General features: G+C 42.2%; 1 protein-coding gene across 1 annotated transcript in view; it reads right to left on the minus strand.

Moving 5' to 3' along the window:
- Positions 1–14,009: 14,009 nt before the first annotated feature.
- LOC127419165 (photoreceptor ankyrin repeat protein-like) overlaps positions 14,010–16,373 on the minus strand; it is a 32,102-nt gene continuing 29,738 nt past the window's right edge. The window contains exon 5 of the mRNA XM_051660339.1: positions 14,010–15,683. Coding sequence (XP_051516299.1) covers positions 14,872–15,683 — 812 coding nt within the window. The 3' untranslated portion in view covers positions 14,010–14,871. The remainder of the gene's footprint in view (positions 15,684–16,373) is intronic.

A 16,373-nucleotide genomic window follows, 5' to 3' on the forward strand; every position in this document is an offset into this window, starting at 1 on the left:
TCATCCTCCTTTCTTATCGCGGCTGCTAATGGTTCCAGGCAAGACAGAACAATAATGGGGAAAGAGGGCAACCCTGCCGGGTGCCCCTATCCAGAGTAAAATAATCTGAAATTAATCCATTTGTTTGTACCGCTGTTACAGGGTGTCTATAAAGTAACTTAATCCAACCAATAAATGTATTCTCGAACCCATACCTTTCCAAAATCTTAAAAAGATAATCCCATTCTACTATATCAAACGCCTTTTCGGCATCAAGAGAGATGGCAGCAACCGGAGATTGATCATTCACTATTGACCACATGATATTGATGAGACGCCTAATATTATCAGAAGAACTACGGCCTCGAATAAACCCCACCTGATCTATATGTATAAGTGATGTCATAACTTTACTTAATCGATTAGCCAGAATTTTGGACAAAATTTTTACATCTAACTGGATCAGGGAAATTGGGCAGTAACTTTTACACTCACTTGGATCTTTGTCCTTTTTTAGAATCAGACTGATCCGGGCTTGTGTCATGGTTGGTGGAAGCTTTCCATTCTTTAATGAATCAGTATAAACTTCTAACAAAAGTGGAGCCAGTTCTGTAGCATAAGATTTGAAAAACTCAGCGGCAAAGCCATCAGGCCCCGGAGCCTTGCCTGTAGACAAGGCTTTAATTACCTCAACAAGCTCCTCCAAGGTTATCTCAGAATCAAGAGAATTTTTTTGCTCAGTCGTCAGTTTAGGGAGATCTAATGGATCCACAAAGTTCCTAATATCTTCATCAGTGGTTGAAGACGTGGACCTATAGAGATCAAGATAGAACTCTTTAAAGGCATTATTAATATCAATAGTCGAGGTAAATATTTCACCACAAGCAAGAGGGAATGATAGAAAAAGACTCTCTCTGCTTTATATATCTAGCCAAAAGTTTTCCTGCTTTATCATCTGTCTCAAAGTATGACTGTCTTGCCCTGAACAACCAAAACTCCACTTTCCGTGACAAAATAGTATTATATCTATATTTCAATCGGGTCAATTGTCTGAGGCCATCAGATGACATACGGCTCTTCAGCTCTGCCTTAGCACTTTTAATATTTCCTTCCAACTCCACAAGTTCTTGTGCTTTGGATTTTTAATGAATGAGGCATACTGTATGATCCGACCCCTAAGAACCGCCTTAAATGCCTCCCAAGCCACGCCCACGGAGGATACTGAGGACCAGTTGGTCTCCATATAAACACTGATTTCAGTCTTTAGCATATGTTGGAAATCAGGATTTTGCAAAGAGACACATTAAGGCGCCAACTATAAGATTTATTTTTCTCTATATGTGGCATCACCTCTAAACTCACCAGAGCATGATCTGAGACTAAAATATTTCCAATTGAGCAATCAACAACAGATGAAATGAGGGATTTGGATATCAAAAAAAAAAAAATCTATTCTAGAATAAATCTTATGGACTGATGAAAAAAATGTATAGTCCCTACCAGATGGTTTCAAAAGTCTCCAAATATCTGTAAGACCAAGATTTTTACACTTCCTGTGAAGTGTCAATGTTGCTCTAGGGGGCTTGCACACTTTTGCTTCACTATGATCAAAGACTGAATCCATCAAAAGATTAAAGTCTCCTCCCAATATTATATCATGAGGGGTGCCAGCGGCTTGCAACATCCCTTCAAGATCTATAAAAAAGCCCTGATCATCAGCGTTAGGTGCGTAAATATTAGCCAAAATCAACCTTTGCCCCTGAATTTCAACTAACACAATAATTACTCTTCCTAATTTAACTTTAATCTGTTTGAGACATTTGAATTGTAGATGTTTATTTACCAATATAATGACTCCCTTGCTCTTACTTGAGCCAGTACTAAAGAAAACATGTCCACCCCATATCTTCCCAAATTTTTCAGCTTCCTGCGGGGAAAGATGCGTTTCTTGAAGAAACACTATATCATATTTCTTACGTTTAAGAAAAGTAATAACCTTCCTTCTTTTTATGGGGTGCCCCAGCCCATTCACATTCCATGTGGAGAGAGATAGTATACTCATATTAACATTTGACATATTGATATTGTAGAAAAAATTAATTGTGTGTCAAAAACAAAATTATATAGACCACATTCCCCATTAGTGAAACAATCAACCCCCGAACATCCCCCGGAACAAAACAAACAGAAAAAAGAAAAACGTGCCCATTAACCCCGCGCACGACAGCGCCAACCGGCGGCAATCCCTCAAACTCAAAAGGTCCATGAACGCCCATGAGCCCCCACAACAACTTTGCCATCGGATTGCTCAATTTACATAACAGAAAATACTTTGTAAAATAAACCCAGTCAATAGGAAGAATGAACACAAAGAATGTGTAGATTCATTCACAGAACTGTCTCAAAGGTGTGATCTTCCACAAAACAAATTTCAGCTGATATAAAACCATTCAGATTCCTCGGACAGACAAACGAATGTTCAGTGAGCCAGCTGTTATGAGTTCAGCGGATGACATAATCATTCCAAAGTCTCGTAAAAAAACTCAAAACAAACTACAGCCAGCAGGAGGAATAAGTACGAAGAATGAACAGATTAATTCACAGCTGTTCCAAAGGAGTGTTATTCACTAGAACAAGCTCCTGCCACTAGGCGGAACCAATACAAAATAAACAAAACCGGCATCCCGGTTCCCGGATGATCGAGTCAGTTCACTCGGAGGCTGCATAAAAGTATATACCATGATTTACATAATCCGTCGACTTCATAAAAAACATCCTTTGTGTGAGCAGCATGTAGATATTTTGCGGTCATCCATAGTGTCCACTCTCAATCTGTCCGGGAACTTCAATGCAAAAGTAATCTTTCATCAATGCAAAAGTTTCTTTAAGGAAAAGTGTTATTCACAAATCAAGCTCCAGCCGCTCAGCTGAGCCAACGCAAAAAATCCAAAATGTCGCCCAGCTTCCTCAAGAGTTAGTACAGCGAGTCAGGCCCACTCACATGAGAAACATCCAATGGTTTACTCAGACACTGATTCTATAAAAGACATTGCCAGATTTGGACATGTAAATACTTTGCGACCGACCTTCGTTTCTATTCTCAGTGTAGCCGGGAACATCAGAGCAAACGAGATCTTTTTCTGATGTAAGAGTTTCTTACATTCCTTGAACCGATCGCGTTTCTCTCTTGTCGAACTCGGAAAGTATATTATGGTTCTTCCAAGAAAGCTTCCCTTTGCTCCTCGCCTGGCGCAACACAAGATCTTTATCGGATGATCTCAGAAATCTGGCCAGAATCGATCTGGGCCTGTCTCCCTCAGCAGATCTCCGAGCTGGCACTCTGTGAGCTTGCTCGATTTCCAGCTTGTGGCCTGTTATGTCGAGCAGACTCGGGAAAAACTCGTCTAGGAATTTCACCATATGTCTGCCCTCCTCATGCTCAGGAATTCCAACAATTCAAACGTTATTCCTGCGGCTTCTATTTTCAAGATCTTCAAGCTTTTTAAGGAGATGTTCCAGATCAACTTTGGTCGCCAACATCACCGACATGTTGGACAACTGACGCTGGATTCCTTCTCCCGCCGCGCCATCCAAATCAAGTCCCCGGTCTGTAGGCCTGTCGGGGCTTTCATTCTGAATACGTAAGTGTCTTTTAATGTCTCCAGAGCCCGAGGATTTTGACTTCTTTGCCATGTTTTGCAACAAAGGGCAAATGTGTAACTGGGTGTAACAAATTTCACCAGATTATAATATGAAAATAATCGAAAATTCAGCAAAGTGTGCAGAGCTCGTTGCTCACACGTCTGCTCCTTGCATGGCGTCACGTAACCTCAAAATTCCCTGTATTAAATTAAATAAATTACCAAATGAATAAAGCATTAAATTAAAATAATTAATTACCAAATGAAAAAAAAAATATATATATATATTTTTTTTAGACCTATGTATGCCTTTTCTTTACACAAACTTAAATTAGCCATACCCTGTTCTGTAGATGAAAAAAGTGGCTGAATGACTCTCAGAATGTTCTACACTTTTTTTCAAGACTGTAAACTATCAGAACTATTTTTCCAATGCTGAGTTCACTTTCAGAAAATAAGCTTTTGAACATTTTAAAACTTTTCAATATTTTAAATCTAACGCTCTTTACCTCGGATCGCATTTGATGAGATTCTTCAGAAAATGTAAATTACATTATGACGCTAAAATTAATTTTAGATGGCAATCAAGTTCAGTTGGTCGTTAAAAGTTGCTGAAAAATATGCAGGATATGGTGCAATTGTGAGGGCAATGCTTTAGATTAGATGATTGTTCAAAATAGCCTATTGAATATCAGGAATGTATTAGATGTAAACCCTGATATTACACTGCATAATTTTTCTTTAATATTTTGGTTCCCTATCTGTCACTCACTCGACGTTGTGTTGATGTAGTGACACTAGGGGTCACTCTTGGGAGCCCGAGACACCTCTGGTCTTTGATAAAAGGCCAATGAAAATTGGTGAGTGGTATTTGCATGCCACTCCCCCGGACATACGGGTATAAAAGGAGCTGGCGTGCAACCACTCACTAATTTTTTAATCCAAGCTCACTCTCGGGACATGTTGTGTGCACATAGGGACTTGGTGCTCTCGCACCACAGCCGATTAGGGCTTCGGGTCAACTGGGAAAAGAGCAAGCTCCTCCCGGTTCAGAGCATCTCTTTTCTCGGTTTGGAGCTGGACTCAGTCTCATTGACAGCACGCCTCACGAACGAGCGTGCACAGTCGGTGCTGACCTGTTTGAAGGCGTTCAAACAGAAAACAGCGGTTACACTGAAACTCTTTCAGAGGCTCCTGGGGCATATGGCATCCTCAGCGGTGGCCACCCCGTTCAGGTTGATGCATATGAGACTGCTTCAGCACTGGCTTCAGACTCGAGTCCCGAGATGGGCATGGCGCTGCGGGACACATCGCGTGGTCATCATGCCAGTCTGTCACCGTCTCTTCAGTCCTTGGACCGACCTCACATTTCTACGGGCAGGCGTTCCCCTAGAGCAGGTCTCCAGGCATATCATGGTCATGACAGATGCCTCCAAAACGGGCTGGGGCACTGTTTGCAACGGGCACAAAGCCGCAGGCTTATGGACGGGCCCGCGGCTGCATTGGCACATCAACTGCCTCGAGTTGTTGACAATTCTGCTCACCCTGCGGAGGTTCTGGCCGTTGATCCAGGGCAAGCACGTGTTAGTTCGGACAGACAACACGGCAATGGTAGCATGTGTCAACCGCCAAGGCAGTCTGCGCTCTCGTTGTATGTCACAACTCGCCCACCGTCTCCTCCTCTGGAGTCAGCAGCACCTCAAGTCGCTGTGAGCCACTCACATCCCGGGCGACCTCAACACTGCAGCGGACACGCTGTCACGACAGGTTACCCTCAGGGGAGAGTGGAGACTCCACCCTCAGGTGGTCCAGCTGATCTGGAGTCGATTCAGACAGGCATAGGTAGACCTGTTCGCCTCCCAAGAATCCTCCCACTGCCCGCTCTGGTACGCCCTGTCCGAGGCACTTCTCAGCATAGACGCGCTGGCACACAGCTGGCCCCCTGGCCTGTGCAAATATGCGTTTTCCCCAGTGAGCCTACTTGCACAGACTCTGTGCAAGGTCAGGGAGGATGAGGAGCAGGTCGTCCTGCTAGCACCCTACTGGCCCACCCAGACGTGGTTCTTGGACCTCACGCTCCTCGCGACAGCCCCCCCGGCGAATTCCCCTGAGGAAGGACCTTCTTTCTCAGGGACGGGGCACCATCTGGCACCCGCGACCAGACCTCTGGAATCTCCATGTCTGGATGGGACGCAGAAGACCTAAGCGGTCTACCACCTGTGGTGGTAGACACGATCACTCAGGCTATGGCCCCCTCTACGAGGCGCCTGTATGCCATTAAGTGGTGTCTGTTCGCTAAGTGGTGTTCTTCCCGACAGGAAGACCCCCAGAGATGTGCAGTCGGATCAGTACTTTCCTTCCTGCAGGAGAGGTTGGAAGGGCGGCTGTCCCCTTCCACCTTGAAGGTTTATTTTGCTGCTATAGCAGCACACCACGACACAGTGGACGGTAAGTCCTTAGGGAAGCACGACCTGATCATCAGGTTCCTGAGAGGTGCCAGGAGGCTGAACCCCTCCAGACCGCGCCTCGTTCCAGCATGGGACCTCTCTGTAGTTCTTCAGGGTCTACAGAGAGCCCCCTTTGAGCCTTTGCAGTCAGCTGAGCTTAAGGCACTCTCCTTGAAGACTGCCCTCCTGACTGCACTCACTTCCATCAAGAGGGTAGGAGACCTGAAAGCGTTTTTTTGTCAGTGAAACGTGCCTGGAGTTCGGTCCGGGCTACTCTCACGTGATCTTGAGACCCCGACTGGGCTATGTGCCCAAGGTTCCCACGACCCCTTTTAGGGAGCAGGTGGTGAACCTGTGAGCGCTGCCCCAGGAGGAGGCAGACCCAGCCCTGTTGTTGCTGTGTCCGGTGCATGCTTTATGCATCTATTTGGATCGCATGCAGAGCTTTAGTATCTCTGAGCAGCTCTTTGTCTGATTTGGTGCACAGCGGAAAGGAAGCACTGTCTCCAAGCAGAGGATCGCCCACTGGCTCATTGACGCCATAGCTATGGCATATAACGCCCAGGACGTGTCGCCCCCAGTAGGGCTATGAGCCCATTCTACCAGGGGTGTAGCGGCCTCCTGGGCCCTGGCCAGGTGTGCCTCTCTAACAGACATTTGCAGAGCAGCAGGCTGGGCTTTGCGAGGTTCTACAACCTCCGGGTGGAACTGGTTTTGTCCCGGGTAGTGGCACGCAATACAACCAGATAAGCCCGGGATAGCCGGCCGGGTGTATCGCTTGTACATAGCACCTTTCACCTCCTCTGAGCTAAAGACATGCGCCATTAATTCCCAGTAGTGTTCACAAACTATGTTCCCTGGTTGACTTCCTCCGAGCCCTGTGGCAGTCGAGTTTTCGGAGAGACTCGCTGCTGGCCCAGTACACATGCTAACAAAGAGCCCTGTTCTGGGGTAGGTGTTCCGCATGTGGCGGTTCCCTGTAAGGTAACCCCATGCGATGTATATCTTCCGCTACTTCGTTTCCCTGTTGGCAAACTGCATCTTCCTTGGGCAGAGCCCCCTCTGCCACAGTCTCCATGTTTGTAGTAACTCCTCCCCCGTTGGGTAGGATCTACCATGAGACTTCTCCACATGACATACTTCCGACATAGTTCGGCAAGACCATGTAACGTATTTTCCACTTAAAAATCCCCCCCTCTCTCTGGGCGAGGTGTGGTCTCCGCGGTGTCCTCCCCTTGGGAGGCACACCCCCCCGACGATATTCCCCCTTTTTATAGGGAGTGGGAAAAAAATAAGGGGAAAAGATGCCACGACTGGGCTAGCCTGTCTCTATCTTTTGGGTAGTCGACATGTCCCCAAAGGGCCGTTCGACACTCATAACTATGTTGGGGAGGTTATGTGTCGGCCTGGTGCACTGGCTATGAGGCACACAGTGGTCTGCCCGTCACACACCGCCAGTTCACATAACACAGTTCAGCCAGTTGCGGCGTTTTGTATAGGGACCCCTAGTGTCACTACATCGACCCAACGTCGAGTGAGTGGCAGATAGGGAACGTCATGGTTACTTGCATAACCTCCGTACCCTGATGGAGGGAACGAGATGTCGTGTCCTCCTGCCACAACGCTGAACTACCCGCTGAAATGGCCGGACCTTGTCTCGGCTCCTCAGCATAAAACCTGAATGAGTGGTTGCACGCCAGCTCATTTTATACCCGTATGTCCGGAGGAGTGGCATGCAAATACCACTCACCAATTTTCATTGGCCTTTTATCAAATACCAGAGGTGTCTCGGGCTCCCAAGAGTGACCCCTAATGTCACTACATCGACACAATGTCTCGTTCTCTCCATCAGGGAATGGAGGTTATGCGAGTAACCATGACGATTGCATTTATTTGTGAAATTAAAATGATAGCAAGCTGGCTAATTTCAATGAATTGTCTCAATACTCTCCCCATTTTACCAAAACTTTGGAGGAAAAAACATTAGGGACATCTGGGAGGCAAAAGGTACACATTTAGCGATAAACACACATTTCTGTATGGAAATGGCTTAAGAGCAGATTTCTTTTGCTATAAACCAAAACTTATGTGACAAAGTGTTTTTTTAGGCATGACGTCATCATGTACATCATTTTTATCGATAAAAGGCCATTTGAATGGAAACAGGCAGAAGACGGCAAATTTCCCAAACTTTTTTTTACGCATATTCACTTTGTCCATAACATAATAACACGAAAAGTGGATGGAAACTAGGCTATAGTTACCAACCAGTGGTCAACATAATTTCAAGACTCACATGTCCTTGGCAAGCCTAGGACTAAAGGATTTATTTATATTAATTATTGCCATTATAAAGAAAAATACACATGTGTGCTAGCAAGTGAAATGTTCTGCACCGATTACAGTATAATTATTGTATTTCACTACACACACTCAGACGTGTGTGTATGTGTGATTACACAACTATACATAAATCACATCAATAAAATATCTTACCTGTTGAGCAAGAAAAAAGCTTTCTCTGGGTTGCTTTTAAATTCTGAAAAGCCAAGCGATGTTGATTCGGGTTTTATTACAGACTCTGTTGCTTTCCCTTTTTGCTTGCAGACTCTGCTCTGTTTGGGGTTTCTTTGTTTTTACAACAGGTGATTCCCAGGAGGTTTGCTGTTTTGAATAATCCATGACATATATATGCAATTTCCTGTGAAATCTGTCCCAACAGCTCTAAAATATAAATTATTATTCTAGGTTTATCAAAGTGTATTTGGGTAAAATAAAGACATGGTTTGGAAGATGGATTTTTGTTGCACTCTCTCATTAATAACATTTTGTTATTTTTTAACAGAAGAAAGTTACATAGTGTAGCTTTAAGGGACTGAATCTTTCAATTGTTTGGTGATGAAGGATTCTTGAGTTTTTTAATAGGTTAAGTCATTGATTGAATGATTCACTCGTTACATAAAAGATGCTCATCTGTCCCCACCTACTGAAGTAAATATGTATTCTCCTGGAATGGTCACTGAACAAATCAGTAAATAAAATAAAAAATTACCAATTAATACAAATTTCCACGAATATTTGGAAAGTAATGAACATGGAGAAGTAGAGAGAAACAAATTCCAGTCCTGATGGACTAACGTAGCTCATCCAATTAGATTCAAAGCCCAGAACTAACTGTTGTATAAATGACAAATAAGTAATTAGTAATGAAACTGGTGATCCTTTGTTCATGAATTTGTTGTTGTAAAGGAGATTGGACACCGATGGACAGTGGACACATTTGATGAGACATTGCTAAAGACAGACTGACCTGAGGTCATGATGACATCTACCACAGGAGCTTGAAGCCTCCCATGTGGTCCAGTGAGGCAAAGAGGAATCTCAGTTAGCTGTACATGTGTATCTGATAGATATGACAGAAACGGAAATGCCATCTCTCATTAATTTCAACATAATCAGGAGTAAATTTCCAAGGTTAGTATTAACTTAACCTACATCATTAAGTTACACTCTCTATAGTGCATAAGGCAGGAGAAAATGTTCATGCAGGGGATTTTTTTTCTTTGCAGATCTTTTTTAATCCACAGTCTTGGCTCCTGTTTTCAGACACAGCTGGCATTCCTCAGATCAGAGTATGAGGACAGTTGTAATGATGGCTGGCAAGGTAATGACAGGCAGACGAAGACAAGATGATGTGAAGAACCCAAGTGCAGTTTATTACAAACGTGGAATCCAAAAACCGTAAATAAAACGTGAAACAAAACAGCCATAAACGACTTGACTTGACCATAGAACCAACATTACACAAACACAATACCTCACAAAGGACTATGGCAAACATGAGGGTATAAATACATGGACATGGGTAACAAGACAACCAATAAACAGACAGAACTATAAACAAGATAACAAGACTAATAAACTTAAATCAATGACAAACTAGAACTGATAACGAGTTAACAAGACAATAAACCAATGAAAACAAGACACATGAACATGGAGGGAAACAGGATGATCACATGACTTGACATGGAAACAGGGAATCACATGACATGGCAGGGAAACAGGAAATAACATGACATGGAACCACATGACCTGAACAGGAACTAAACTTAAAAAAAAAAAAAGACATGAAAACAAGGACAAACTACATAAACGTGACAACAGTATTTGAACAGTATTCATTTATTTATTTACATTAACATATCTTCCCGTGATATGTTTGGTTTTTAATTCTGTCTTTTCTCAGAGATCTATTAACAGAAATACTATATGTTTGCCCATGACTGACATGCCCGGTTCAGTGGGGGTGCTTGAGGGTGCAAAAAACCATCAAACAGATGTTAAAGCACCATCAACTGGATAACGTTGGTGCTTCATTGCATCTTCACTTTAACTTCTAGAGCATCCCCACTAAATTCAGAAGCTCCTCAGAGATTAAAATCTGAAACCAGGGCTGAGCAATAATATAGAGCAAAGGAGGCAACTTCGTTACTTCTTCTTTATTACTACTTATTTGAAAGAATCAAGATAATTAAGTAATACATTTTCATAAAAATAAAATTTTGCTTCATATTACTAAAGAACACAATATACACAAAAAACTGAAATGTACATTTAAGAGTGCCTATCAAAACTATTAAAACTTTTTATTGCACTCAAGAATTCTTCATTCTGATTGGTCAATTGCATCATTCTGTGGTCAAATGTTTTGCATAATGATTGCTAATCTGTTGACTATCTTGTCTCAGGCAAACAATTTTTGGCATAGCTGTGCTAGTTTCATGCAGTAGCATAGCCAAGGGTGGAAATTAGACCCAGGCCCACCCAGAATATTAGAGATAATTTTTTTTTACTTCATATATATATATATATATATATATATATATATATATACACACACACACACACACTGTATATAATAGTTAAAAAAATGTATAAATTCTGCTTTAAGAATGTGAAAGAATTGTTTGAATGTGCTGCCTTTCTGGAAAAGTTGGAGAAAAATATTTGGGCAAAAATGTGGCACATCCATTTTTATTGAGGCCCACCCAAAAGTAATTTCCTGGCTACGCCCTTGGTTTGATGTCTCTCATATTAGTCTGCAATCTTTTTCTTCTCACATAATCAAATCATTTGAACTCAAATCAATGCTTCATATCCATTTTTTATTACGCAAAACACAGTCAGGCAGTCATTATTACAAAATAAACCCCTTCAGAGTGATACAAGACCTAATCCTGATCAACCTGTAAGGGTTTATTTAATGAAAATCACGGCTTGGATGTATATTTTCCCTTATTTAATGTAGAGTTCTGTTAGGCCCTCAACTTTCTGGCTGATAGAATTTCACACAAAAGTTATGCCTTCAGCTTTGACCTGTTAAGGTCAATCACAGGATTTAGCTCTAAATATATTTCTATAGTACAGCCCATGGGAGTTTTGTTTTAGTAGCACCGTGCAATTTATTTCAGACATTCCTCAATCAGGAAAGGGATCGGAGGACAAGATGCTGGGCAAAAATACTTCTTAAAAAAATCTCTAAAAATCATGTCATTTTACATGTCTTTTGTGTTCACTGAAACTGTTTAAAAAAAATATTTTGCAAAGATTGTTATTTTGGTATACATAACTTTTTACCTCACCAGATGTCAAGGCAAGGATCTTATCACTTACATAAGCATGGCACAATGATTGGATTACGTTCCAAGACCACTCGTCCTCCTTTGTATCTTGACCTTATAGTTCCAATTATATACTTGCCTTAACAAGCTCACTGATTAGTTTACAACCTCCAGTGATATCATTAAACTTGAATAGTGCAAAAGCATGCGTTATTAGTAAGATGTGTTTACCTTTAATGAATTTAAACCCTTATTACGTTAATAATACTTTCATAAAACATTTCCTATTTGTATCCAACTAGAATATTATGAACAACTTATATTCAGTGAAAATAAACAGACACACATTACATATTTTGCCTGGTGCAAAGGTACCTTAAAGGGTTAGTTCACCCCAAAATGAAAATTCTGTCATCATTAATTCATCACAGAAAAAAGAAAGTTGTAAAGGTTTGGAACAACAAGGGTGAGCTAAAGATGACAGAATTTTCATTTTTGGGAAAATTATCCCTTTACTGAAATGGAATTTTGTCTAACAATAAAAGTAAGTAAATGAAGAGAGTTGCATAGATATGTAATAGATTTTGTGTTTCATAAAGTCAGTTTAGTGCCCTTATAATGTACACTCAATGCAATAGCAAGTTTGCTTCCCCTGAGACACTGCAAGACAAACTGATAAACAAATGCATATACCATACACTTAAATTAAAAAAGCAGATTCATTATTCTACATATACACTGAACAAAATTATAAACGCAACACTTTTGTTTTTGCCCCCATTTTTCATGAGCTGAACTCAAAGATCTAAGACTTTTTCTATCTACACAAAAGGCCTATTTCTCTCAAATATTGTTCACAAATCTGTCTAAATCTGTGTTAGTGAGCACTTCTCCTTTGCCGAGATACTCCATCCACCTCACAGGTGTGGCATATCAAGATGCTGATTAGACAGCATGATTATTGCACAGGTGTGCCTTAGGCTAGCCACAATAAAAGGCCACTCTAAAATGTGCAGTTTTACTGTATTGGGGGGGGGTCCAAAAACCAGTCAGTATCTGGTGTGACCACCATTTGCCTCACGCAGTGCAACACATCTCCTTCGCATAGAGTTGATCAGGTTGTTGATTGTGGCCTGTGGAATGTTGGTCCACTCCTCTTCAATGGCTGTGCGAAGTTGCTGGATATTGGCAGGAACTGGAACACGCTGTCGTATACGCCGATCCAGAGAATCCCAAACATGCTCAATGGGTGACATGTCCGGTGAGTATGCTGGCCATGCAAGAACTGGGATGTTTTCAGCTTCCAGGAATTGTGTACAGATCCTTGCAACATGGGGCCGTGCATTATCATGCTGCAACATGAGGTGATGGTCGTGGATGAATGGCACAACAATGGGCCTCAGGATCTCGTCACGGTATCTCTGTGCATTCAAAATGCCATCAATAAAATGCACCTGTGTTCGTTGTCCATAACACACGCCTGCCCATACCATAACCCCACCGCCAATATGGACCACTCAATCCACAACGTTGACATCAGCAAACCGCTCACCCACACGACGCCATCCATGCTGTCTGCCATCTGCCCTGTACAGTGAAAACTGGGATTCATCCGTGAAGACACCTCTCCAAAGTGCCAGACGCCATCGAATGTGAGCATTTGCCCACTCAAGTCGGTTACGACGACGAACTGCAGTCAGGTCGAGACCCCGATGAGGACGACGAGCATGCAGATGAGCTTCCCTGAGACGGTTTCTGACAGTTTGTGCAGAAATTCTTTGGTTATGCAAACCGATTGTTGCAGCAGCTGTCCGGGTGGCTGGTCTCAGACAATCTTGGAGGTGAAGATGCTGGATGTGGAGGTCCTGGGCTGGTGTGGTTACACGTGGTCTGCGGTTGTGAGGCCGGTTGGATGTACTGCCAAATTCTCTGAAACGCCTTTGGAGACGGCTTATGGTAGAGAAATGAACATTCAATTCACGGGCAACAGCTCTGGTGGACATTCCTGCAGTCAGCATGCCAATTGCACGCTCCTTCAAAACTTGCGACATCTGTGGCATTGTGCTGTGTGATAAAACTGCACATTCTAGAGTGGCCTTTTATTGTGGCCAGCCTAAGGCACACCTGTGCAATAATCATGCTGTCTAATCAGCATCTTGATATGCCACACCTGTGAGGTGGATGGAGTATCTCGGCAAAGGAGAAGTGCTCACTAACACAGATTTAGACAGATTTGTGAACAAAATTTGAGAGAAATAGGCCTTTTATGTAGATAGAAAAAGTCTTAGATCTTTGAGTTCAGCTCATGAAAAATGGGGGCAAAAACAAAAGTGTCGCGTTTATAATTCTGTTCAGTGTAGATTGTGGAGTAGGGTTGCCAACTGTCCCATATTAGCTGGGATGTCCCGTATTTCGACGGAAATGAAGATGTCCCATACGGGAAGCCTATTGTCCTGTATTTCAGCAGGAAGATGCTTGAGCAGGACACCGATCAGATGCCGAAATGTCCCGTATTGAATCAACAATATATTCAAAGGGGCTCAAGTGTCCTGTATTCGTGTGACAAAAAGTTGGCAACCCTGCTGTGGAGTGCAATAAAAACAAATTACAACAAGAATAGAAGACATTATAGATATTACAGTTTCATTTTTTGTTAATGCATGATCTTCTGTAAAGCTGCTTTGAAAGGATGTGTGTTGTGAAAGGCGCCATACAAATAAAAATGACTTGACTCGACTTGAATACAAACAAAAATAACACTGGTATGGACCGTATGGAAACAATTATCTTTAGGCTGAGAAAAAAGTTCCATTGTAAAATCATCCTTTGACATAAACAATGTTGCCATAGTAAACTTAAGAGAAAAAAAAAAAAAGAATAGAAGAGAATATGCTGGATAAAAATGGATGTAAAACAGTGAATACATTTGTAAAACATATAGAGCTAGTGGTTGTTGCAGTATTAATCAGATTATATACATATTAATAAAATGTCTAGAGCCTTTAGTTCTGTCATTAATTATGTGGAATGATATATACACTAAGTTAAAAGAAAAATATTGAGGACAATATCTATCCATATCCACTGAAACATTGTCCATTGTCTTTTCCCTTTAACCTCCTAGGAGCATTTGAGAGCTGTGACATCATGGCAATTATCTGTTGGCAGCTATTTTTTCTTTCATTTTTTAACCTTCTTTTTAGTTTCCTTTTTAGTCTTCTCTTGTTCTGCTTTTTCCTTTTCCTTTTTCCCCCTCTCCACTTTAGCCTCCTTGTACTTCCATATCGGTGGCTCTAAATGATATTTGGATTTCTTCTTCTTCTTCTCCTTCTTGGGTGTTGGCTCTCCAGATTTGGTCACTTTGATTTGGGGGATGCAGCCAGCAGGGAACACACTATTGCGATGAGCCATGCTGCACGGGACAAACTTGCGGACGCCATTAGAAGCCATTGAGAGCACGCTGCCTCTCCGCTCCGAGTCAGAGCAGCAGGAGGCCAGCGAGACAGAAGAGACAGAGGTTCCTGAAACAGAGATGGAGCCGTTACTGTGCCGTGTCACATGCTTCTCCAGGTTTTTGTCTGAGTACATCTGCATCAGTTCAGGCACAGCCAGGCGTCTCTTGCCAATCTCTGGTGGGCTTGTGGGACACAGAGGACGACATCCAGTGACCACCAAGGGACTGTGAATGCTGGTGGTAATTCGCACCATATGGTCCATGATGCTATTGTCCTGGGGGTCTTGTGGAAAACTGAAGCTGAAAGTGGACTTCAGGCGATGGGCGACTTTCTGTCCTGTGCTTTTTGAGGCTGTGGTCTTGGCCACTAGCTGTTTCAGATCTGGCCACTCTGGGACAAATTTTTCACAGAACTGTTCTGCCTGAGGCCTGCTGTTCAGTCGCCTAAGCCTGTGTAATGTGTCAAAGCGACCTGTTTTCAGAGCCCATTCTCGTATATCCTTTCCCCTTGTGGCATCTACTACATTAATGTCAGCCCCTGGAAAAAGAAAAGCATAAAGGAGATGTAAGCAACAACACTATTAAGCTACTTTGTTAAGATAGTATACACACATTTGAGCAAAATACATGGGCTCTCAGAAAGGACTCCAAAATGTTTCAATAATTTGTGCACCACCACGTGGCCACTTGGAGTATAGCGTAATTTTCAATGATCATCTCTGAACCATTAAAAAAATACTCAACAATGTGAAAGAAAATCATTTAAAACTTAAGCACAAAACGTCTACATGATGTTTGCAGAAGAGACATTGATCTTGTTATCTTGCAAGTTAGACTTAATTCAATGATGTAATTAAGGACATGATAGACAAAGACACTGTTATTCCAGACTTAAATAATTAGCTTGCTTGCTTGCATATTGTTTTCAAACTTAAACTTAATTAAACTTAATTAATTGTTTTAAGATTAGTGAAGCACCTGCCTACCTTCATTGAAGGTGTTATAAGTGTACTTAATTGCCACCAGTGCAGGTCTAAATAAACACTGGTAAGCCCACACATGGCTAATCCATTACTAGCTGTGAGGGCTAATTGATTATCCAAGGGATAAGAAGAGAAAATTTCCTCAGGTTTGTCTTTTAAACCTGCTTGCACTTGTGTCACGTGTCACCACATCACGATGCTTTAAAAGATGTTTTGCTGTTTCCTTCACGCTACCTTATTCCTAA

This window comes from Myxocyprinus asiaticus, chromosome 28 (genome assembly GCF_019703515.2).
Source record: "Myxocyprinus asiaticus isolate MX2 ecotype Aquarium Trade chromosome 28, UBuf_Myxa_2, whole genome shotgun sequence".
NCBI classification, from domain to species: Eukaryota; Metazoa; Chordata; class Actinopteri; order Cypriniformes; family Catostomidae; genus Myxocyprinus; species Myxocyprinus asiaticus.